The sequence below is a fragment of the Bubalus bubalis genome, chromosome 15 (genome assembly GCF_019923935.1).
Source record: "Bubalus bubalis isolate 160015118507 breed Murrah chromosome 15, NDDB_SH_1, whole genome shotgun sequence".
Taxonomy (NCBI): Eukaryota; Metazoa; Chordata; class Mammalia; order Artiodactyla; family Bovidae; genus Bubalus; species Bubalus bubalis.
This window is the reverse complement of record NC_059171.1, coordinates 12337472-12361542: the sequence shown is the minus strand read 5'-3', so window position 1 is coordinate 12361542 and position 24071 is coordinate 12337472. Positions and strand designations below refer to the sequence as shown.

The window sequence follows — 24071 nt, the reverse complement described above, 5'->3', positions numbered from 1 at the left end:
TCTCAGTTCTTCTGATTAATAAGGGTAATAGACTTTGTTAGTGTGCATAGGAATTAAAATAAAGGAAGCCTTTATATTAAATTTGGAAAGCCTTTCGAGAATAAGAAGCTATGAGTATTAGTAAAGGCCATCTTGGCAAAATTCCAACCTGTGCTTTCAGTTGGAAATAGTTCTCTTTGCTTTGAATACTGAGCTAGTAAGTGTTGTGGCTTAATGAATTCTTTATGAAACAATAGTGAATTTTAGTGGTTTCAAAGCACTTTTGTGCATGAAATTTGGAAAGCTCTTTGCCATTCTTTGCATGAATCTTACATCAATAAGGCATGAGATTTTATTTTTAAAATTTTGTACCTTTGCTTAGCATTGATGTTACTGAATTTCAAAATTATTGTGTTTTAATTTTTTTTTCTTTTTGAATTTCAAAGTTTTTGATTTTTTTTTTTTTCTCGCAAATGACTGCAAACAATTGTATCTTCTGAGTAATTAGAGCAAGATAATGTAATTACTGACAGAGTGGAATACATTTATAATTATACTTTTCCCTTTTTCTTAAGATTCCCTTGTTATGCTCCGACCAGATAAGAATCACCAGTGGCTGTTCAATAAGAACTGTTTTCCTGTTGTGGATGTAGTGATAGATCCTCACCTCGTATATTACCTTCGACCACATCAGAAAGAAGGGATCACATTCCTTTATGAATGTGTAATGGGAATGAGGTAGGAAAATAATTTGTTTGATCTAATCAGAGCTTTGATTTACCTGTAACATAATGGTTTTCTAGGACGAGCCTAATATATAATGAGTCTCAATGAGTGCAGCATATATTTTAGTTGATAGGAATGGCAAATGGTAATGTGTATGTTTTATTCCACGGGTGGGTTCTTTTTAAAAAAATAATTCCATCTAAAAAAAAATTTGGCTGTGCCTGGTCTTAGTTGAGGCAGGCAGGATTTATAATCTTCGTTGCAGCATGTGGGATCTTTTTTTTAATGCAGCATGCGAACTCTTAGTTGCAGCATGTGGGATCTAGTTCCCTGACCAGGGATTGAACCCAGGCCCCTTGCATTGGGAGCCCAGAGTCTTAGCCACAGTAGACCACCAGGGAAATCTCCACAGGTAGTTCTTGAAGGATACTGTGTGCTAAACATCTTGCTTGGAATTGGACACACAACTTATGAGGATTTTGCAAAAAAGTTTCCTTCTTATCTCACCTCTGTTTATACACACACACACAGGAGTCCCTCTTCCTTTTTTATAATTGAGTTTTCTTAAAGAATTATAGTCAAAATACAGTTGAAGTAGAAGGCACACACATAAATTCAAACCAAAGAGGGTTAAAAGAATCAAAGGTCTCTGCTAACATATTAGTACATTTCCTTCCAGGCCTTTTTTGTTGTTTTTGATGCATAGGACCTTGATTTTTACATTGGTCATTGCCACTGAGTATGCCTCAGTTACTAGGGAGCTGGGAATGTAAATTCCTTCAAGCTCTAAAGAACCCCTTGAATGATGCTGCTGCTGCTGCTAAGTCCCTTCAGTCGTGTCCAACTCTGTGCGACCCCAGAGACGGCAGCCCACCAGGCTCCCCCGTCCCTGGGATTCTCCAGGCAAGAACACTGAAGTGGGTTGCCATTTCCTTCTCCAAGGCATGAAAGTGAAAAGTGAAAGTGAAGTCGCTCAGTCGTGTCCGACTCTTAGCGACCCCTGACAAGGGGAAAATTATCTCCTGGAAGCTTTCTAGATTCATGTTCTCTCAAATATGCTCTTCTTTTTTGGAGATCTTACCTCAGTTGGCCTGAGAATCATCTTTTATTTCTTCTCTCTCACCTTCTCTATCTAATCACACCTAAGCTTTTGAATATTTTGACTTCCCAAATACCATTTCTAACCTAATTGTTTCTGGCACCTCACTATAGCAGTTCTAGTAACTGGTGTCATAAAATTATATTTTATCTGGACTATTGCAACAGCTTCTAACTTGTGTATCTGTTTCTGATGCTCCTCACATTCCTTCTACTTATTGCTGCCAGTTTGATATTTCTGGAAACAGTTCTGAACATGGCATTTCCTTGCTTAAAATGATTGCAATTCTCAGAACTTAGAGCAATGTTTCCTAATCTGTGGTATGCACTCCACTTGGGTGGTGTATAGAATTATTTTAGGTGTACATGGACAAACTTTATTTTTTACTTTTAATCATAGCATATTTAGTTAATGAATAATTGGAAAGAAATAGCACATCAAACTTTTGGTTTCACAAGTAGATTATCCTTAGAAAGAATTTATTTTCTTTTCAAATAAATCTAAGTTAAAAAGTGAGTTGATTTAGAGAAAAATAATGAATAGTAACATATAGTATCACGTATACGGGAAAGCAGTGTAGTCATTCTTGGAAGACTGATGTTGGGGAGACATTGACTTACAAGATACCGTCTGAGCTTTCAAGGGCAAGTATCCTTATCTTCTGTCTTCTACCAATCTTGCCAGCTTCCTAACCTTGTATTTCTTTGCTTGGAATTCAGTTCAAGCTCCAGCTGTGCTGATGTGTTAATACTGATTAATGTAGTGAATTCCTGTTTTCCTTTAAAACTCTGCTCAAGGTTCATCTTCTTCAAGGGAAGCCTTCCTCTCTCTTCGCTATACCTGAATGCTGGATCACTGTTTTCTCTCTGCCACTCACTATATCTCGTTTAGCTGGCATCTTGCAATGGCAAAATATAAAATAATCTAAAGTAATAATAAGGGCTATGCTGCTGCTAAGTCACTTCAGTCGTGTCCGACTCTGTGCGACCCCATAGACGGCAGCCCATCAGGCTCCCCCGTCCCTGAGATTCTCCAGGCAAGAACACTGGAGTGGGTTGCCATTTCTTTCTCCAGTGCATAAAAGTGAAAAGTGAAAGTGAAGTCGCTCAGTCGTGTCTGACTCTTCGCGACCCCATGGACTGCAGCCCACCAGGCTCCTCCGTCCATGGGATTTTCCAGGCAAGAGTACTGGAGTGGGGTGCCATTGCCTTCTCCGAATAAGGGCTATAGTAATCTAAAATAATAATAGTGGCTATAATTCATGTTTGTAATTTTTTCTCTACATTTTGAACTGGAAAACATAAATAAAATTGGTTTTGGTTGTTATTTCTACTAGTAAGAAACAGAATGGATTAACAAACTATACTTATATTTCCTTAATTCCTTTGGATTTTGTAACTTTTAAAGTGTTTATCTAATACCTGTCAAAGAGCTTTTAAAACTATAAAGTGGTATAAATGCCAGTTACTGATAGTATTCCTTATAATGTTTAATTTTCAATTGCATGAACCAAATAGGCTTGTAGGATAAGATTTTTACTAAATTATGTGTATTAGATCAAATAGTGTTTAATTTTTCTTACAGGCCAAGGAGCTATTTTGGTCGAGGACTTCATTTATTGCAAGAAAATCATAAATACAGATCACTAGGTCTTTCTGGTTTATGTTTCATTACATTTTAAAGTGTTTTGATATCTAATACTGAAACTGATAAAAACTGCTCAGCTGTTAGTGATGAGAAGCACAGTTATAGTTAAATTATTTAACTGTAGATATGAAATTGGCATTCATTTCTAGTTTCTAAATATGGAATCATTGTAGTAACATTTAGATTCAACTGTAATTTCAGTTTGTTTTAGTAATTTAGTTGACAGTAAATATATAATGAATATAATTAGCACAGATGCAAAATGTCATAAATCAGCTGAATGAAAAGCTAGAAAATGTGTTTAGTGGGGGCTAGAATTCATCCTAATTACAAAATATCAGCTTCTGGTTTTTGACTAATAGGTGATGATGTTAGGGGCATAAAATATTTTCCTTTTGTAGTTGAAGGAAATATAATTATTTCTAACAGGGTGAATGGCAGATGTGGAGCTATTCTTGCCGATGAAATGGGTTTAGGGAAAACACTGCAATGTATTTCGCTTATCTGGACCCTACAGTGTCAGGGACCCTATGGAGGCAAGCCAGTAGTAAAGAAGACACTTATTGTCACACCTGGAAGCTTGGTGAATAATTGGAGGAAAGAATTCCAAAAATGGCTAGGAATCGAAAGGATCAAGATATTTACTGTTGATCAGGTAAGAGACTTTTGAAAATTTAGATTGGGTTATTTACTAAATCTCTGGTTTTTCAAATCAGTGCTGCAGCTTTCACTCTGTCTAGTAGTTTTTCAAGTGTGTGTAGTTCTCTTTTTTCTGATAGATGGAATCTTGCCTTACAATTTGGTTATGAGTTAATATATTCTAATACCTAGATAATGGTTTTCAGGAATATGCTGCTTTTATTTAATCTCACACAATTTTTGCCCATGATTTGTTAAAGGTTACCTTTTTTTTTTTTTTTTTTTAGGACCACAAAGTAGAAGGATTCACGAAATCTCCATTATATTCTGTTCTTATCATCAGTTATGAAATGTTACTTCGTTCCCTGGATCAAATTAAGAATGTAAAATTTGATCTTCTAATTTGTGATGAAGGGCATCGTTTGAAGAACAGTACCATTAAGACAACTACAGCCCTCATTAGCCTCTCCTGTGAGAAAAGGATAATTTTAACGGGTCTGTATTTACTTTGGGTGAGATATGATGGAATTTTGCCTAATGAATATGCAGAACTTGTAGTATGATGTTTGACGTCCAAAGAATTGATGATATTGAGTGAAATTCATACTAATCAACCTGGGTTAGTTGAGTCTCGGTAGGATTCTGAATTATCAAATTCCTGTGTAATGTTTCCCAGATTTTGGATTCTTTGAGGAATAAACACGATGGTATCATGGTAAAGAAAGTAGAAGATGGGGCTAGACTGCTTGAGCTTGGTTTCCAAGTCTGACATTCATTTATAGCTGTGCAAATTTGGGCAAGTTATGCTTCTCCGTACCTCAATTTTCTTATGTGTGAAATAGATTCCTTATGTTTTGAGGGTCAAATGAGTTAATTCATGTAAAGTTCTTGGAAGACTACCCTTATATGATAAGTGTTTAATACAAATATCCTTTATTTTTCCATGTTTGTGCTGTATGCATATGTTTTTTTGCTGGCCAAAGTTTCTAGCCCAGATTGTCTAGAAAAGTGGGATAGACTATACATAAATACAAGAATATTTTTCTGCCTTATCCTTTTTAGCTTAAGGCCTAGACTAGAATTAGGCCTGAACGACTCAAAGGAATTATTTTCCCACACCTCATTTTGGTCTTGTATGGTGCTTTCAACTTACCATTTTGGTAGCAGGAGAAAAAAGTTGTCATTACTAATGTTTACATCCCTTCTGTTTTCTGCTCAAGGCTCCTTTTCCTGATCATCTTTTATCCTTTTAGAAAGGACGGGCAGGGCATGGTTATTTTTATTGCATCATATCCCACGTCTTTGAGTCCTTCATGTGCCTCTGTTTCATCCACTACACTAAAGCCTTTGATTGTGTGGATCGCAACAATCTGGAAAACTCTTAAAGAGATGGGAATACCAGACCATCTTACCTGTCTCCTGAGAAAGCTGTATGTGGGTCAAGAAGCAACAGTTAGAACCCTGTTTGGAACAACTGATTGGTTCAAGATCGAGAAAGGAGTACCACAGAGCTGTCTGCTGCCACCCTGTTTGTTTAACCTATACGCTGAGCACATCATGAGAAATGCTGGGCTGGATGAGTTACAAGCTGGAATCAAGAAAGGTGGGAGAAACATCAGCAACCTCAGATATGCAGATGACACCACCCTTATGGCAGAAAGTGAAGAGGAACTAAAGAGCTTCTTAGTGAAAGAGAAGAGTGAAAAAGTTGGCTTAAAGCTCAACATTCAGAAAACTAAGATCATGGCATCCAGTCCCATCACTTCATAGCAAGTAGATGGGGAAACAGTGGCAGACTTTGTTTCTGGGGGCTCCAAAATCACTGCAGATGGTGATTGCAGCCATGAAAGTAAAAGACGCTTACTCCTTGGAAGGAAAGTTATGACCAACTAGACAACATATTAAAAAGCATAGACATTACTTTGCCAACAAAGGTCTGTCTAGTCAAGGCTATGGTTTTTCCAGTGGTCATGTATGGATGTGAGAGTTGGACTATAAAGAAAGCTGAGTGCTGAAGAATTGATGCTTTTGAACTGTGGTGTTGAGGAAGACTCTTGAGAGTCCCTTGGACTGCAAGGAGATCCAACCAGTCCATCATGAAGGAAATCAGTCCTGAATGCCCATTGGAAGGACAGATGTTGAAGCTGAAACTCCAGTACTTTGGCCACCTGATGTGAAGAACTGACTCATTTGAAAAGACCCTGATGCTGGGAAAGATTGAGGGCGGGAGGAGAAGGGGACAACAGAGGATGAGATAGATGGTTTGATGGCATCACTGACTCAATGGACATGAGTTTGAGTAAACTCCGGGAGTTGATGATGGACAGGGAGGCCTGGTGTGCTGCAGTCCATAGGGTCGCAAAGAGTCAAACACGACTGAGTGACTGAACTGAACTGATAATGATTTTTAATTGGGGGAAAATTGCTTTACAGTGTTGTGTGGTTTCTGCTGTACAACAATGCAAATCAGCTATAATTATACATATATCACCTCCCTCTTGAGCCTCCCTTCCCTCCCTTCATCCTACCCCTCTAAATTGTCACAGAATGCTAGACTGGGCTTCTTGTGTTACATAGCAACTTCTCGCCAGCTATCTGTTTTCGACTTGGTAGTGTATATATCGGAGAAGGCAATGGCACCCCACTCCAGTACTCTTGCCTGGAAAATCCCATGATGGAGTAGTCTGGAAGGCCGCAGTCCATGGGGTCACTGAGGGTCGGACATGACTGAGTGACTTCACTTTCACTTTTCACTTTCATGCATTGGAGAAGGAAATGGCAACCCAGTCCAGTGTTCTTGCCTGGAGAATCCCAGGAAGCGGGGCTGCCATCTATGGGGTTGCACAGAGTCAGACACGATTGAAGTGACTTAGCAGCAGTGTATATATATCCAATGTACTTGCTCCATTCTTCCTGCTCTCTCTTTACCCCACTGTGACCACACGTCCATTCTCTGTATCCGTTTCTATTCTTTCCCTGAAAATAGGTTCATCAATACCACTTTTCTAGATTCCGTATATATGCATTAATATACAATATTTGTTTTTCTCTTACTGACTTATTTCACTCTCTATAACAGGCTCTACATTCATTCACCTCACTAGAACTGACTCAGAAGTGTTCCTTTTTATGGCTGAGTAATATTCCATTGTATGTATGTACCATGTTTTTATCCATTCATCTGTCGATGGGCACCTAGGTGGCTTCCATGTCCTGACTATTGTAAACAGTGCTGCAGTGAACGTTGGGTACATGTGTCTTGTAGAACTGTGGTTTCTCAGGGTATATTCGCAGTAGTGAGACTGTTGGGTCATATGGTAGATTTATTCCTAGTTTCTTTTTTTTTAAGGAATCTCCATATTGTTCCCCATAATTGTTGTATTGGTTTACATTCCCACCAACAGTGCAGGAGGGTTCCCTTTTCTCCACATCCTCTTCAGCTTTTTTGATTGTAGATTTTTTGATGATGCCCATTCTGACCATCGTATTAAAACCTAGACAGTGTATTATAAAGCAGAGACATCACTTTGCTGACAAAAGTCCATATAGTCAAAGAGAGTTGGACCATAAAGAAGGCTGAGTATTGAAGAATTTATGCTTTTGATCTGTGATGCTGGAGAAGGCTTTTAAGAGTCCCTTGGACACCAAGGAGATCAAACCAGTCAATCCTAAAGGAAATCAACCCTGAATATTCACTTGAAGGACTGATGCTAAAGCTGAAACTCCTATACTTTGGCCACCTGATGTGAAGGGCCAACTCACTGGAAAAGACCCTGATGCTGGGAAGGACTGAGGGCAGCAGGAGGGGGTGACAGAGGATGAGACGGTTGGATGGGCTTACTGACTCAATAGACATGAGTTTGAGCAAACTCTGGGGGTAGTGAAGGACAGGGAAGCCTGGTGTGCTGCAGTCCATGGGATTGCAAGAGTCAGACATGACTGAGTGACTGAACAGCAACAATTCTGACCAATGTGAGGTAATACCTCATTGTAGTTTTGATTTGATTTCTTTAATAGTGATGTTGAGCATCTTTTCATGAGTTTATTAGCCTTCTGTATGTCTTTCTTGGAGAAATATCTGATTAGGTTTTCTGTCCAATTTTTGATTGGGTTGTTTGTTTTTCTGATGTTGGGCTATGTGAGTTGCTTATATATTTTGGAGATTAATAAATTTAATATTTTCAGTAGAAAATGATTCTGGGACTCCATTCAGAAGGACTATCCCAATGATGACCAATAAGGTCATTTCCTTTGAGGAATTAGGATTGCCCCCCTTTATTTGTGCTTTGTCTTCTTTACCTTGTTTTGCTTTCTTTCTTTCTTTTTAAAAATATATTTATTTATTTGGCTGCATTGGGTCTTAGTTGCAGATCTTTGTTGCATCATGTGGGACCTTTTTTGCTGTTGTTGTTGTGGCAAGCAGGCTCTCTGGTTGCTCCGTGGCATGTGGTTAGTTCCCCAACCAGGGAATGAACTCAGTCCCCTGCCTTGCAAAGTGGATTCTTAACCACTGGACCACCAGAGATGTCCCTGTTTCTGCTTTCCTGTCCTGGTTGCTCCTGCTCCTGAGCTGTGAATTTAGGTGAAAACTAGCACTAGGTAAGCTCTCATATTTAGAAATGCTTATAGTTGGTTTTCATCTGCTCAGAATTGCCTTCATAAATTCTTTTTAATAGTGGCAGGGTATCTTACTCCCAAGGTGATTTGTGTTTTATTATGGAATTAACATTCGATTCTGAGTATGTGCAGTGCTGCATACATAATAGGTGCTCAAAAGCTATCTTAAGAATCCAATGAAAGTAATTTTGATTTTGTTTCCTCCTCTTATCTGGCCCAGTGCTGTGAAGAATATTCAGTTAATATTTCCTCCAGGAAAAGTTTTAATATTAAAATTAAATTAAAATTTAATAGAGGTATGTTAAACTTCTAGGGATGCCATAACAAAATACCACAGACTGGGTGGTGAATTTCTTCAATGACAACAGAAATGTATTTTCCCACCGTTCTGGAGACTGGAAGTCCAGTCTCAGGCTGTCAGCAGGTTTGATCTCTTCTGAGGCCTCTCTCCTCGCCTTGAAGATGCCCGTCTGCTCACTGGGTCCTCTCATGGCCTGTCCTCTGAGTGTGTGTATCCCTGTGTGTTTCTTTCTTCTTGAAAGAATACAAGTCATGTTGGATTAGGGCCTCACCCTTATGAGTTTAACTTTACCTCCTTAAAAAGCCTGTTTTCTAATATAGTCACATTGGGAATTAGGACTTTCAAGATACGAATTTTGAGGGGACACTGTCAATTCATAACATCTCATTATGTCAAATAGCCTTTCATTAAATATTAGATATCCTTTATTTATAGTATAAAAAAGAAAAATATGAGATTTGAAGCAAAATTCTTATTGAAGAGTAAAAGTTAAAAATACACGCAGACATACAGATACATATATGTACTGCTGTATTATGGCATGCTTAGAAACTAGAGAATGGAAGTCATCCTTCAGTCTCAGTTTCTTAATGAGCTGTTAGCATTTTGCTATGTTTCATTATTCTCTGTCACACACACACACACACACACAGAACATACATGCATATTTCTTTATTTTTTGTATATATTCGGTTGGCCAAAAAGTTTGTTTGGGTTTTCCCATAAGATCATATGGAAAAACCCGAATGAACTTTCTGGCCAATCCAGTACATACAATATCCATCTTTATTCATTGACACACATAATGCACATCAAAATACACTTAATGTAAACATTTTTCTGTTATATTGCATAATTTTGAAATGTGATGAATATCTTCAAGCACATACTTTTTTCTGTGTAGACTGCTAAAAGTGAAATTATTGGATCTAAAGGAAAAATACACAGAGGAGTATGTATAAAGAGCTCTTACACCTTTTTATGGAGATCAGAGACACGGATATAGCTGTAGGTTATTGGTAGTGTTCCTGTACTTGGGTTGGGTGGTAGATTTATGTCTCCTTAAAAGTAAACAATGAAATAAAAAGCTTTTATTGCTGGGATAGAGGTAGAGGAAGAGAATGTTCTCTTAATTTCACTTCCATAGCTCTGAAAATAATTTTAGTAAATACACAAACTTGAAAAATCTTTAGTGTTTCCTTTTTTCTTGTCATTGGACATTGCTGCTTACTTAACTTTTATTAACGTTATATTATTTAGCTGCTTCTACAGGTTCTGCATAGTCTAGAATTAGAAAAGAATACTAAAAGCAGCGAGCTGGGAACTAAAGTATTTCTAGACATTTGTGACAACTTATCGGAATGATACTATCCTAGTGTATTGCCTAGCTTATAGCCCCTTCTTTTCTTTTTTTAAGAAGTTTATTACTTTTTTGCTGCACTGGGTCTTTGTTGCCGTGAGCGGGCTTTCTCTAGTTGTGGTGAGCAGGGGTTACTCTTCTTTTCCACGCCTAGGCTTCTCATTATGGTGGCTTCTCTAGCTGTGGTGGTAGTGGTACCCAGGCTTAATTGCTCCTTGGTGTGTGGAATCTTCCTGGACCAGGGATCAAACCTGTATCCTCTGTATTGGTAGGTGGATTCCTATCCACTGTACCACCAGGGAAATCCATCTTTTCTTTTCCTTCTTTACTCTACTTCCTTATTATTTTTTGCCCCAAATCCTTTTCCTACCCCCTTCTGATGTTTCACCTTTCTTTTTTCCAGTTTTGCTTTTACCTCTTTTCCTTACGTATCAGGGTGATTTCAGCTGCAAGTAACAGATACGTGAATTAAACGTGCTTATTCTCCCACACAACTGCAAATCTAGAGCGAGGACAGGTTCCGGGAGGAGGACAGCAGCCCAACAGTGTTGTCAAGGATTCTGGTTCTTTTTGTTCTTTGCTGTGCCATGTTTGGTGTTGACTTCATCCCCATGCTTGTAACAAGTGGCCAGAGCAGTTCCAGACATCACAGCTAGATGTGGTGATGTTTAAAGGAGAACAGGGGCTGGCTCTGCCTTTTTCTCCTGACTTCCTCTTATGTCTCACTGGACAAGATGGATTGCATACTCTTGGCAGACACTGTCGGTGCCCTCCCTAGCTCCCCTTTTCTGGCTGTCGGACCCACCCCTTAGCTGCTGGGGCTGTTGGTTAAGGAACTCTCCTGCCTTATCTGGAGAATTATCATTGGTTGAATGAGAGCTTCTTCTCTCCCTTGCATCTCAGTCAATGATTGACTCCTATAGAGCAGTAAGTGAAAAATGCCAGCTCCTTCACCTTAGGATAATTTCAGGAGCAACTTTATATGGTGCAGTTTTTGCTGTAAGGCTCCCTGTAATTTAACTCAAGCTACATTGTTGGTTTCTTCCTCTGCATTTTCTGATTCCCTTTCTCCTGAGTCATTTCTCCATAAATCATGTGTAGCTAATCTGTATCTCAGGCTCTACTTCTGAGAACCTAGTCTGAGACAAACTCTTTCTTAACATCAGTCGTTGGCAAAGGGGACAGAACTACCAGAATTAGCTTGGATTAATCATTTGGATGACTGCCTGGAAGCCAATCACAATGAACCGTGTACCTTTTGTTCCCTTCTTGCTTTTCCTGTTTCCCCACTTTTTTCTTAATCATTGTCATGGATTCTTTTAAAGGCTTAACAAAATGCATATCAATATAAATGTATTTTCTTAAATGTGATGTGTCTGAAAAAATTTAAAACTAACTAGATGTATTAAAAAAATTAGTAAGCATTGGTCCAACCTTGGTCTACCCATTTAATTTCAAAGAAAGTGATTGTGAAACTCTTTAACATTGTAAAAGTTCGTGTCATCTGTTACTGAAATAAGTGCATTTTAATGTACATCTTACATTATTTATATCTTTGGACAACTTTTTGTAGTCTCTTTTCTGAAACTCATCTGAAATTATGCTGTTTTACTGTGCTGATTTATATATTCATTTAACATTATTATAATTATTGAAACATGCTAGTGTCTCTTTAAAAATTAGTTAGCCAAAAGTTATTGAGCATGTAGTATGTGCAGGGTGTATCAATCCATTAGCGTCTCTGTCACTCTTTAGGATTAGTGACGATCCCAATTTTATCTGATTACTTTGTAATATATTAATATTAGGTACCTTTCATTGTGTCTATTAAACGTTAGGCACTTCACATCCTTTGTCTTTACTTTCCTTTGTAATATCACTGGGAAATTATTATCTTTACACTTTTTTAAGTGAAAAAACAATCCCCAGTTTAACTTAAAAGAACTTAAGCAACTTTGTCCAGAGTCACACAGTTCTAATAGTAACAGATAACAGCTATGGAACATTATTGTGCTGCAGGCACTGTTCTTAGTGCATGAATTAATTCATTTGATCCTCACAACCCTAGTACTTCTATTATTATTCCTATTTTACAGCAAATAAAATTTGTGTAAGTAACTTTTCAGGGTTACTCAGAGAGTAAGTGATACAGGTGGGATTTGAACCCAAATAGTCAGACTCTCCCTGGAGGAGGGCATGGCAACCTGCTCCAGTATTCTTGCCTGGAGAATCCCCATGGACAGAGGAGCCTAGTGGGCTACAGTCCATGGGGTCACAAAGAGTCAGACACAACTGAGTGACTAAGCACAGCACAGTCAGACTCTAGAGCCTGTACTCTGCCAAAATGCTGTACTAAATAAGACTTCAGTTCACAGTTACAACCGGAGTTAAAAATTTACATGATTATTAATTTTTAAAAACTTCGTTTAGCTGCTCTTTCTTAATTTGAGACTTTGCTTATATGTAGTCCTCTTAGGGAAGAGAGTACAAATTCCTTTAAAAAAACTGATACTGTAAAACACAAACTTGACCTTCTGATCACTTTTATCTCTTTAGGTACTCCAGTTCAGAATGATCTCCAAGAATTTTTTACATTAATTGATTTTGTAAATCCAGGAATATTAGGCTCTTTGTCAGCTTATAGAAAAATATATGAAGAACCCATTATCATATCAAGACAACCTTCTGCTTCTGAGGTATAGTTTACTTTAATAAGTAGGTTAAAAATGACCAGTTTATCTAGGAAAATCATCCATAACTTGGGTATTATTTTAATTTAGAAAAAAATAAATTAATAGAGTGAATTTTTTATTTTCTCCACAATCTTTCAACTTCTCTTGCATTTCTTACTTTGTAAAATGACATTATCACTTTAAAAAGATTCATTGGTAGGTACTTCACAAAGAATTATAAATGATAGTAAACATATAAAAATGTTTATCTTTACTGACTTTGAAAAATGTAAATAACTGTGAAGTGATTTTTGTACTTTTCTATTGATGTTTTAATTGGTTAGATTTGCACTGTAATAGCAAATGTACCTAAGAATACTGTCCTCTACTGGTTGAAATAAAAATTGGTATGATTGGAAGATAGTTTGCCAATATGTATTAAAAGCTTTAAATGTGAATGTATCTTGTGGCCTAGAAATACCAGCTTTAGGAATTTATTATAAAGAAATAGTCATAGATTTTTATTAAATGCTTAAAGATTTAGCTGTAAGGGTAAAAAAAATCAGATAAAACTAAGGAAAACAAACTAATTGGAAATAAACATTTCTGAAGATAGGAAAATCTAAGTTAGGTGCTGTATGTTGTATATTTCATTGCATTTAGGATACTGTTAATTTTAGGATGCACCATTATTTTTTGCACCAGTAACAAAACATACTGTCAGTTGTAATTGTAAGAAGTCATCAATTGTAAAAGCATCCTATTTCAGAGAAGTTAAAGTGAGAAAAAAAGTAAATCTCAGAATTAATACAATACTGTGATTAGTTAACAGATAGTTACTGAGCATTTTCCATGAACCAGGAACCATATAAAAATAATTATTTCATATATTTCATAGAAAGGAAAATGTTTATGATTCATTATTTAAAAATAAGATCACATTCATTTATTTTCCCAGTATTTACATATGAAATCCCTGAAATGGGCCAAATGCTAAGCTCCAGACATGGAGGACTATGATGATAAACCAAACTGGTTTCTGGTTTCCATGATGCTTTATCGTTTGAGATCATGTTTTTTGTAACAAATAAAAATAAAACATCTATTTGCATATTTATGCAAACAAAATGATTTTGAAGATATTTGTAAAAAGTTTTGACATTTGCTATTTCTGGTTAATGAAAGTTGGCTTTAATTTTCTTATTTTTGCATCACTGTACTTTCTGACCTGTGACCCAGTTTTTTTGGAATAAAAATGGAAAATAGTTTTAAAATATAAGGGAAATTTTCCATGATGTATATAAAAACAAATATGTACTTATACTGTGAAGATTCTAATGTAGAAGATTAGAAGATTCTATGTAGAGAATTTAAATATATTTCACTCATAGTGTATTTTGACTTTAAAGATGTACTATTATATAGTGAACAAACAATGTGTAATGATTTTGAAAGAGTCAGCAGTGCCTTGTGCCAGTAATTTCTTAAAGGCTTAGTTTTAGGATCAGTAACTTGTCAAAATATTTTCTTCCAAGAATTTGCTTTTTTAGTGCTTTGATAACGATTTTAAGACTATTGTACCATCGTATCTTCACATAAAAGCTTACTTTCAGATAATTCAGTTTGTAGATTATTGATTTCCAGTGGTTCTCAGTTGTGGCAGTAGCCAAACAAGCAAGGATTCGAAGACTTTGGCTTCCCTTAATTAAATGATTATGCTAAACATTTAAAGAGATGATTGTTGGTTTTTCTATTCTAAACTGTATTTCAAATAATTTTTGTTTAAAATAAATCTGAAGGGAAGCAATTAGTAAATGTTGGATCATGATAAAATATTTAATATTCTTTTTAACTGCATGTATTCTTTTTGTCTAAAACACTTTTAAGTCTGCTATTTTCCACAGGAAGAAAGGGAGTTAGGAGAGCAAAGAGCAGCTGAACTTACTTGCCTCACTGGACTCTTCATCCTTAGAAGAACCCAAGAAGTCATAAATCAATATCTCCCTCCTAAAATAGAGAATGTAGTCTTTTGCCGACCAGGAGCCCTACAGATTGCACTTTATAGAAAACTGTTAAATTCTCAGGCCGTCAGATTCTGTCTTCAAGGACTGTTGGAAAATACTTCTCATCTAATATGTATCGGAGCTCTTAAAAAGCTGTGCAATCACCCCTGCCTTTTGTTCGGCTCAATAAAGGTAAGTAGTGTGTGAGACTGTGTCAGGAATATGAGCTGAGGGTTCTATGTCATATGAACCCAAGAGGGCAGATGAGACTGATCTCTGAGGTTACATGTGTGTGTTTTCCAAAAGCTGTGCAGCCTTTCCGGTGTGATTCTTCTCTAGAGCTCCTCCATCCTTCTGCTTGTTCTTCAGAGCATGTCCTTATTCATGGAGCTGAACGAGGGGTAAACTGGGCTTCAGGGTCTTCCTTCTGGATTTTGTGTCCCATGCCCCCTGGTGCCTCACCTAATGCTTGGTCCTGGTTTCCCTTCCTATTTTATGTTAACAAAGCCAGTCACTCTGTTTGGTTTGACACATACAAAATCCACCATTAAGAAATAATTTATTTTTTCCTCATTGTAGAAGTAATACATGATTATTGTACAAAATTTGTGAAAATCACAAAGAAGAAAATAAAAATCATATACTGGTTAGAATGTAAATTGGTCTAACTGGGAGACAGTTTAGTAATGTGTATCAAAGACCTTAAAATTTTATGTAACTTGTGGCCTGGCAATACCACTTTGAGAAATTTGTTATAAAGAGGTAAAGCTCTTCAGCTAGACAAAACCACATTTGGTATTAATAATAATAATCTTAGTTGATGCTTATTAAACATTTACATGTATCAAACACTAAGTACTTTTCAAATATTATTTTACTTATTCTTCACAGAATTTTATGGAATAAGTATTATTACCATCCCTTTTTTGGTGAGAAAATAGGAGCTTAAAGATACACATGTGTAGTCTTTTTCTAGAGAAACTTAATTGTAATGATGCTATGCTTATTATTTAAAAATCTTTTTTTTTAACTAAATAAATTATAGTCATTTCCCCACATTAGATGCCTTCTACAAATATGGTTTTTAATGGCTACATAGTTGAGCTGTCCATTTGGATTTGAACATAAGGCAATTTGGGCTACAGTGAGAACTTTCTGTTTGGGAGTTGAAACGATAAGTATCAGTCCCTACTCTGATGTTGTTCAGTTCAGTTCAGTTCAGTCGCTCAGTAGTGTCCGACTCTTTGCGACCCCATGAATCGCAGCACGCCAGGCTTCCCTGTCCATCACCATCTCCCAGAGTTCACTCAAACTCATGTCCATCGAGTCGGTGATGCCATCCAGACATCTCATCCTCTGTCGTCCCCTTTTCCTCCTGCCCCCAATCCCTCCCAGCATCAGAGTCTTTTCCAATGAGTCAACTCTTCACATGAGGTGGCCAAAGTACTGGAGTTTCAGCTTTAGCATCATTCCTTCCAAAGAAATCCCAGGGCTGATCTCCTTGCAATCCAAGGGACTCTCAGGAGTCATCTCCAACACCACAGTTCAAAAGCATCAATTCTTTGGCGCTCAGCTTTCTTCACAGTCCAACTCTCACATCCATACATGGCCACTGGAAAAACCATAGCCTTGACTAGACGGACCTTTGTTGGCAAAGTAATGTCTCTGCTTTTCAATATGCTGTTTAGGTTGGTCATAACTTTTCTTCCAAGGAGTAAGCGTCTTTTAATTTCATGGCTGCAAGTCACCATCTCCAGTGATTTTGGAGCCCAAAAAATAAAGTCTGACACTGTTTCCACTGTTTCCTCATCTATTTCCCATGAAGTGATGGGACCAGATGCCATGTTCTTCATTTTCTGGATGTTGAGCTTTAAGCCTACTTTTTCACTCTCCACTTTCGTTGTTGTTACTTAGTCGCTAAGTCATGTCCAACTCTTTGCAACTGCATTGACTTCAGCATGCCAGGCTCCCCTGTCCTTCACTGTCTCCCGAAGTTTGCTCAAATTCATGTCCATTGAGTCAGTGATGCTATCTAACCATCTCATCCTCTGTCACCCCCATCTCCTCCTGCCCTCAGTCTTTCCCAGCATCAGGGTCTTTTCCATTGAGTCAGCTCTTCGCATCAGGTGGCCAAAGTATTGGAGCTTCAGCTTCAGCATCAGTCCTTCCAGTGAATATTCAGGGTTGATTTCCTTCAGGATTAACTGGTTTGATGTCCTTGCAGTCCAAGGGACTCTCAAGAGTCTTCTCCAGCACCACAGTTCAAAAGCATCAATTCTTTGGTGCTCAGTCTTCTTTATGGTCCAACTCTCACATCCTTACATGACTGCTGGAAAAACCATAGCTTTAACTATATGAACCTTTGTTGGCAAAGTGATGTCTTTGCTTTTTAATACACTCTAGGTTTGTCATAGCTATTTTTCCAAGGAGCAAGCAATCTTCTAATTTTTTGGCTGCAGTCACCGTCTGCCATGATTTTGGAGCCCAAGAAAAGAAAATCATCACTGTTTCCACTTTTTCCCCTTCTATTTGTCATAAAGTGATGGGACTGGATGCCATGATCTTAGTTTTTTAAATGTTCTTAGCTTTTTCACTCTCATCAAGAGGCTCTTTAATTCCTCTTTGCTTTCTTCCATGAGAGTGGTATTATCTGCATATCTGAGGTTGTTGATATTTCTCCTGGAAATCTTAATTCCAGCTTGTGATTCATCCAGCCCTGCGTTTTGCATGATGTACTCTGCATATCATGCAAAGTACATTGGAAAAGTCCCCGATGCTGGAAAAGATTGAGGGCAGAAGGAGAAGAGGGCGTCAGAGGATGAGATTGCTGGATGACATCACCAATGCAATGGACATGAACTTGGGCAAATTTTGGGAGATGGTGAGGGATAGAGAGGCCTGGAGTGCTGCAGTCATGGGGTCACAAAGAGTCAGACACGACTGGGCGACTGAACACCAGCAACAGCTCTGCATATAAGTTAAATAAGCAGCGTGACAGTATACAGCCTTGACATACTCCTTTCCCAATTTTGAACCAGTCCTTTGTTCCATGTCTGGTTCTAACTGTTTCTTCTTGACCTGCATACAGGTTTTGCAGGAGACAGGTAAGGTGGTCTAGTATTCCTGTCTGTTTAAGAATTTTCCAGTTTGTTGTGATCCACGCAGTTAAAGGCTTTAGCACAGTCAGTGGAGCAGAAGTAGATGTTTTCTCTATGATCCAACAAATGTTGGCAGTTTGAGCTCTGGTCCCTCTGCCTTTTCTAAACCCAGCTTGGACCCCTGGAAGTTCTTGGCTCACCTATGGTTGAATCCCAGCTTGAAGGATTTTGAGCGTAACTTTGTTAGCACGTGAAATGAGCACAATTGTAGGATAGTTTGAACATCCTTTGGCATTGCCTTTCTTTGGGATTGGGATGAAAGCTGACTTTTTCCAGTCTTGTGACCACTTGTGGTCAGCAAATGCTGACATATTGATGGCAGCACTTTCACAGCATCATCTTTTAGGATTTGAAATAGCTCATCTGGAATTTCATCACCATCACTAGCTTTGTTTGTAGTGATGCTTCCTAAGGCCCACTTGACTCCAGGATGTCTGGCTCTAGGTGAGGGACCACACCATTGTGATTTTCTGGGTCATATAAGACCTTTATTGTATAGTTCTTCTGTATGTTTTTTTACCACTTCTTTTTAATCTCTTCTGCTTCTGTTAAGTCCTTACCATTCCTGTCCTTCATGTGCCCATCTTTGCATGAAATGGTCCCTTGCTATCTCCAGTTTTCTTGAAGAGATCTCTAGTCTTTCCTATTCTATTATTTTCCACTATTTGTTTGCATCGTTCACTTAAGAAGGCTTTGTTATCTCTCCTTGCTATTCTCTAGAATTCTGCATTCAGTTTGGTATGTCTTTCCCCTTCTCCCTTGCCTTTTGCTTCTCTTCTTTTCTCAGATATTTGTAAAGTCTCCTCAGACAACCACTTTGCCTGCTTGGATTTCTTTTTCTGGACTACTTATTTAACTAAAAGCAAGTTTAACCATGGCCAAGTTATGTCTGTGAGCCGTAGTTTGTCTTAACTGGAAGACAGAGATAATAACAACCTCCTGATAATGTTATTGGGGCAGTTTGATGAAAGAATATGGAAAGAACCTAGCAGAATGCCTGGTCATGGAAGTTGTACAGTAACTATTAATACCCTATTATCCCCAACTCACCCTTAATTTTTCTTCTTTTATTTTTCTTTAAACAGTAAAATAATTTACAAACAAATGAAAAGAAAACCTGTGGGTGCTATGTTATGCGGAGGTCATTATGTATTTAGGAGATGTAGTGTTCTGTCACATTTCTCCATGTTTATTCCTACAGTGGATTATATTTACATAGTTTATCATAGGAGAAGTCAGCTTTCTATAACTCTGCAGTCAACAGGATTATAACAATGTATTAAGCAACTTTTAAAGGAACAGAATCTGTACACAGTGATAAAAATTAAACTCTTTGGGCATGATGCCCAGCAAAAAAAGAATCCTGAATTCTTCCTTAAAAGAAAAAACCTATGGTGGCCTAGAATGTACCGCTTAACTAATAACAGGCAGAATATACTACAAACTTCAAATAGAGTACATAATTTACCATCCCTCTAACATCATAGCAAGTAAGGATCAATAAAAAAATGATTGAAATGAGCCTTTCACACATATAAGTAATCTTTAAGCAATGGCTTAATAAATGTGTTCCAACTGAAACTAGATTGTTTTCCCAAGTTCAGTCAAAATGATGGGTTTCTCTTCAGGAAATGTGCATGGATATAACCAATAAAAATACTAAAAGTCACAACTTTTAAGAGTTGTGTATTTCTGTGTATCTTCTTATATATGATGTATGTGTATCTTCTTATAAGGAGAGTATTGGGTTGCATAGAATCAGAGAAGAGATTGCCCTATCTAGTTGATTTGGGAAGTCTAACTGGTAAATCTCTGTGATGCACCTCCATGAATCAGGCTGTCTCAGCATAAAGATGTTATCTGTTAATTGATTCTTAATTAGGAGTATACATTACGGTCTTCAGGGAAGCTCTTAAGAGTACATTTGTCCACTCCAGACACTTGTGAGCCAGTTCAGATTCTCTGAGAGTAGGACCCAGTCATGAAGATTTTGAAAAAGCTGCCTCAAGTGATTCTGATTATGTGCTCCTGGTTTAAAACTCTTGTGCCTTAGGATCATTCATCTCCCTTGTATTTTGGTTTAATGTTCACCAGACAACTTAGTGCTAATAACTTGGCTTCCCCATGGACCGTTTATAGGACAGAATACATAGACCAGTTGGTGTAAATAGGCAGGTCTCATTTATAGGTCAATAAATTTATATAATTTATAGTCTGATTTAGTCTCTTAATTTGGTTAGTATGGCTCATTTCCCTAGAGCTTAAGCATATGCAAGTTTCTGAACATGAAAAGCTGCAGATTGGACCTGGGGTCTGTCATCCTTTGATAACCCTGCCAAGGTGTAGGCATTGGTGTAGGAAACCTAACCCAAACCAGCCAGCAACCATCTCCCCTCTCATATATATTCCAGTTATGTAAATATCTTAGGGTTCCAAGTATTTTTAATCAAGTGATTTTATGCAAATATTGCTATGTTTTGGGAATAAGCCAAGTTAAAATTAGTACTTTGTGCCAAGCATTTTATGCTATAGGATTCACTGCCCTTAAGATGTTTCTAGTATTATTAATGAAAGATTATAACACACATCAAAGCATTAGGGATTTATAAAAAAATTGTTAATTGTACAACTAAATAAATTCAAAGTTGAAATGTACTGTGTAGCCATAAAATTTTAAGACTCAATGTCCCCAAAAAGGTGTCGGTGAGTAATCAGGTTGAATTTGCATTGGGTCCTCAAGTGTTTATAGGGGTGGGATAATTGGGCAAAATAAAAAAAGTGATGGAACATTTCAGGCAGGGGGCATAGGCTGAACAAAGTTTCAAGAACAGTGATAAATCTGGTAAATGTGGGAGAGAGTGAGAAGACTGCCAATCCCAGAAATTTAATCTAAAAAAGTGATGCAGTCATTAACAAATGTAATCTCCAGTTTTGTGTTCACATGTAAGTTTTGGCAGGGGAATTTCGGAGGTAGTGATAATCTCTTTGGAATAATATACAAAAACTTTTTGTAAAAAAGCCAAAATACTGTAACTAACAGTAAATTTCTCTGTTAATGTGTTGGCAGAATTATTCCTTCTTGTAGAAGAAGTGGATAAGATTGAGTCAACTATTGTGTTTGAGTTTGAGTATCACCTGGGAGGTGCTGTGTGAGCCTGCGAATCAGGAGAGAAAAGGAACAGCAGGGAGAGAAGGAGGGAAGAAGAGAAAATGAGGCAGCAGTGATGAGGATCCTCAGGGTTTTGGAGAGCATAGATTTCCTAGCACTGTCTGCCCTCTTGTTTTCCTCTGTTTATTTCTCGCTTACCCGCCTCCCCCTCGATCACACATCGGCAGTGATATGGCACTTGTGGGGTTCAGGGAGCAGGCATTTTGGAGACATCATTAGAACTGCTCTAATCAAACATGGCCAAATTGTGACCTTTAAAGATTTAGGTAACAATTAGAGTGGGCTTTTCAGGTAGCTATTAAGCTTCAGTTTTTTTACCCATAATTTTAGCATTTTTTCCTCCCTGTCTAAAAAACATGAACCAGGGTTGACAATCATCCTTTTGAACAGGAAAAAGAAAGCAACTCAACTTGGGATGAGAGTGAAGAAAGAAATCTCTATGAAGGCCTGATGAATGTGTTCCCTGCTGATTACAATCCGATCATGTTTACTGAGGAAGAGTCCGGAAAACTGCAGGTGCTGTCAAAGCTCTTAGCCGTTATCCGCGAACTTCGTCCTGCTGAAAAGTAAGAGGGCAGTTTAATAACTGCTTCTATGTGCTTATGGAATTTTAGCTTAGACCATGTCTTTACTCCCTCCTCTCACTGCCTCTTTTTGGGAAAAAAAAAAGAAAACATTAAAAATAAGTTTTCTTCTTCTTTGGGGGCATGGTCAGCTCCTAGTCTTTTAAAAATTTATCATTACCAATGTGCCTGTAAGTTTTTAATCTAAGAAAAACTAAATGTAAATACCTATATTTAATAAACCCTAGAGATACCTTTTGATATGTAATACCTAACTTGTGTCTTTTTTTTTTAATTTTCTGTTTTTAAATTTGTTGATTTGTGTCTTTTTTTAAAATTTTCTGTTTTTAAATTTGTTGATTTGTAAAATTTTCTGCTTTTAAAGCACCTACACGGGTTTTCTGTAGGTGCAGCGAACAGGGGCTCCTCCCTCGTTGCGGTGCACAGGTGTCTCAGTGCACGACCTTCTCTTGTGGAACATGGGCCCTAGGCGTGCGGGCTTCAGTGGCTGTGCACGTGGGCTCAGTGGCTGCAGCTTTCAGGCTCTAGAGCAAAGGCTCAATAGTTGTGGCGCCCTGGCTTAGTTACTCCACAGGATGTGAGATCTTTCTGCGTCAGGGATCGAACCCGTGTCTCCTACCTTGGCAGGTGATTCTTTACCACTGAGCGACCAGGGAAGCCCCTAAGTCATTACTTTATCTCTTTAAGAATCATTCTTTTTCTGTCCTTAAATGTTGATACTCCTGAGGACATTCTCTTCAGCCTCCTTCTCACTCTAAACATCCTTCCTGCCTCAGTTCTATTTCCCTAGTTTCAGCTGTCAGCCATATAGTGTTGATTCCAAATTGTATCTCTAGTTCAAGCCTCTATTTAATGGTATCTAAATCTGTCTGGATCTCAGCCTTCTCATGTACCAGACCAGCTTCATCACTTTGCCATTGCAAGCCTAAATCTTTTTTCACCGTTCCTTGGCTTGATGAATGGTACCATACGCAAAGAAAAAGCTTTCATCATTCTAGACTCACTTTTCTCCTGCACTTTCCCAATGTCATCAGTCACTACATTCTGTTGGTTTTATTTCTTAATCTCAGGAATCTATTTGCTTTCTGGTACCAAGATTTTTTTTAGCACCTGTTTTGAGTTTTATTTTAAATTTTTTAAAAAATTTATTTTTGAGGTCTGGTTGGATTACACTGTTGTGTTAATTACTGCTGTTCAGCGCCAAGATTTTTGTTTTGATTCTTGTTATTACAATTGGGTTGTGGTAGTCTTGTATAAACTGTGTTCCTCTGACTTTCAATCCCATTGCATATCAGTATGCCCTAAATTGTATATTTTTTAAAATACAAATGTGAACACATCCCTCCTTTTCTTAAAAATCATTCAAAGATTCCCATTCACCTTCCAGAAATTTCTCAACTCTGTGGCACATTGGTCAAGACTCTTCATGACATGGGCGATGCCTACTTTTCCAGCCTTAATCCCTCTTGACTCCTTCACACTTTCATGTTGTCCAATTATACCAGAATCTATTTGCAGAACCTATAATTTGCTCTGCTTCTCACCTCTGTTCTTACCTGTTGCAGGTTCCTATACCTCCATTTCTCATGCTTCTGGCCAGCTTTTTCTTCATTAAGACTCAGCTCAGATGCTTTCTCCTCTTGGAAGCCCCTGGCCTCATACTGAGTTCACAGCCCCTCTTCTGTACGCCCCTAGCGTCATGTCCCTGCCTCTGGTGGAGCTCTTCACATGTTATACTGTGATCAGTAGTTTTCTTCTATATCAGCACCTATAGTGCAGGGACTATGTCTTAATTATCCTGGTAAGAGATATTCAAACTTATTGAATGCAAAAATACAGAGACAAGTTTGCAAAATAGTAATTATATTTAATTGTCAAGGAGTCTGCTTCACCTCTTTGGAGCATTAATAGTGTCATTTGCTTTTATCATAATAATGAAGTGACCAAAATAAGGAAACTTTCTATGAACTCTTTAATACAGTTGGATTAAAATGTTTTATTGGGTAATATTTTATATATACTAGTGTGTTCAGTTCAGTTCAGTCGCTCAGTCGTGTCTGACTCTTTGCAACCCCATGTATCACAGCACGCCAGGCCTCCCTGTCCATCACCAACTC

At 37.7% G+C, this 24071-nt stretch overlaps 1 protein-coding gene across 6 annotated transcripts in view; it reads left to right on the top strand.

The window, feature by feature from the left end:
* The window catches only part of RAD54B (RAD54 homolog B), a 113579-nt gene that overhangs the window by 76223 nt on the left and 13285 nt on the right, over positions 1-24071 (top strand). For all 6 annotated transcript variants that reach the window (XM_006076275.4, XM_006076278.4, XM_025265040.3 and 3 more), the window contains 6 exons: positions 555-717; positions 3881-4106; positions 4378-4585; positions 12925-13064; positions 14945-15235; positions 21761-21936. In XM_006076275.4, coding sequence (XP_006076337.2) covers positions 555-717; positions 3881-4106; positions 4378-4585; positions 12925-13064; positions 14945-15235; positions 21761-21936 — 1204 coding nt within the window. The remainder of the gene's footprint in view (positions 1-554; positions 718-3880; positions 4107-4377; positions 4586-12924; positions 13065-14944; positions 15236-21760; positions 21937-24071) is intronic.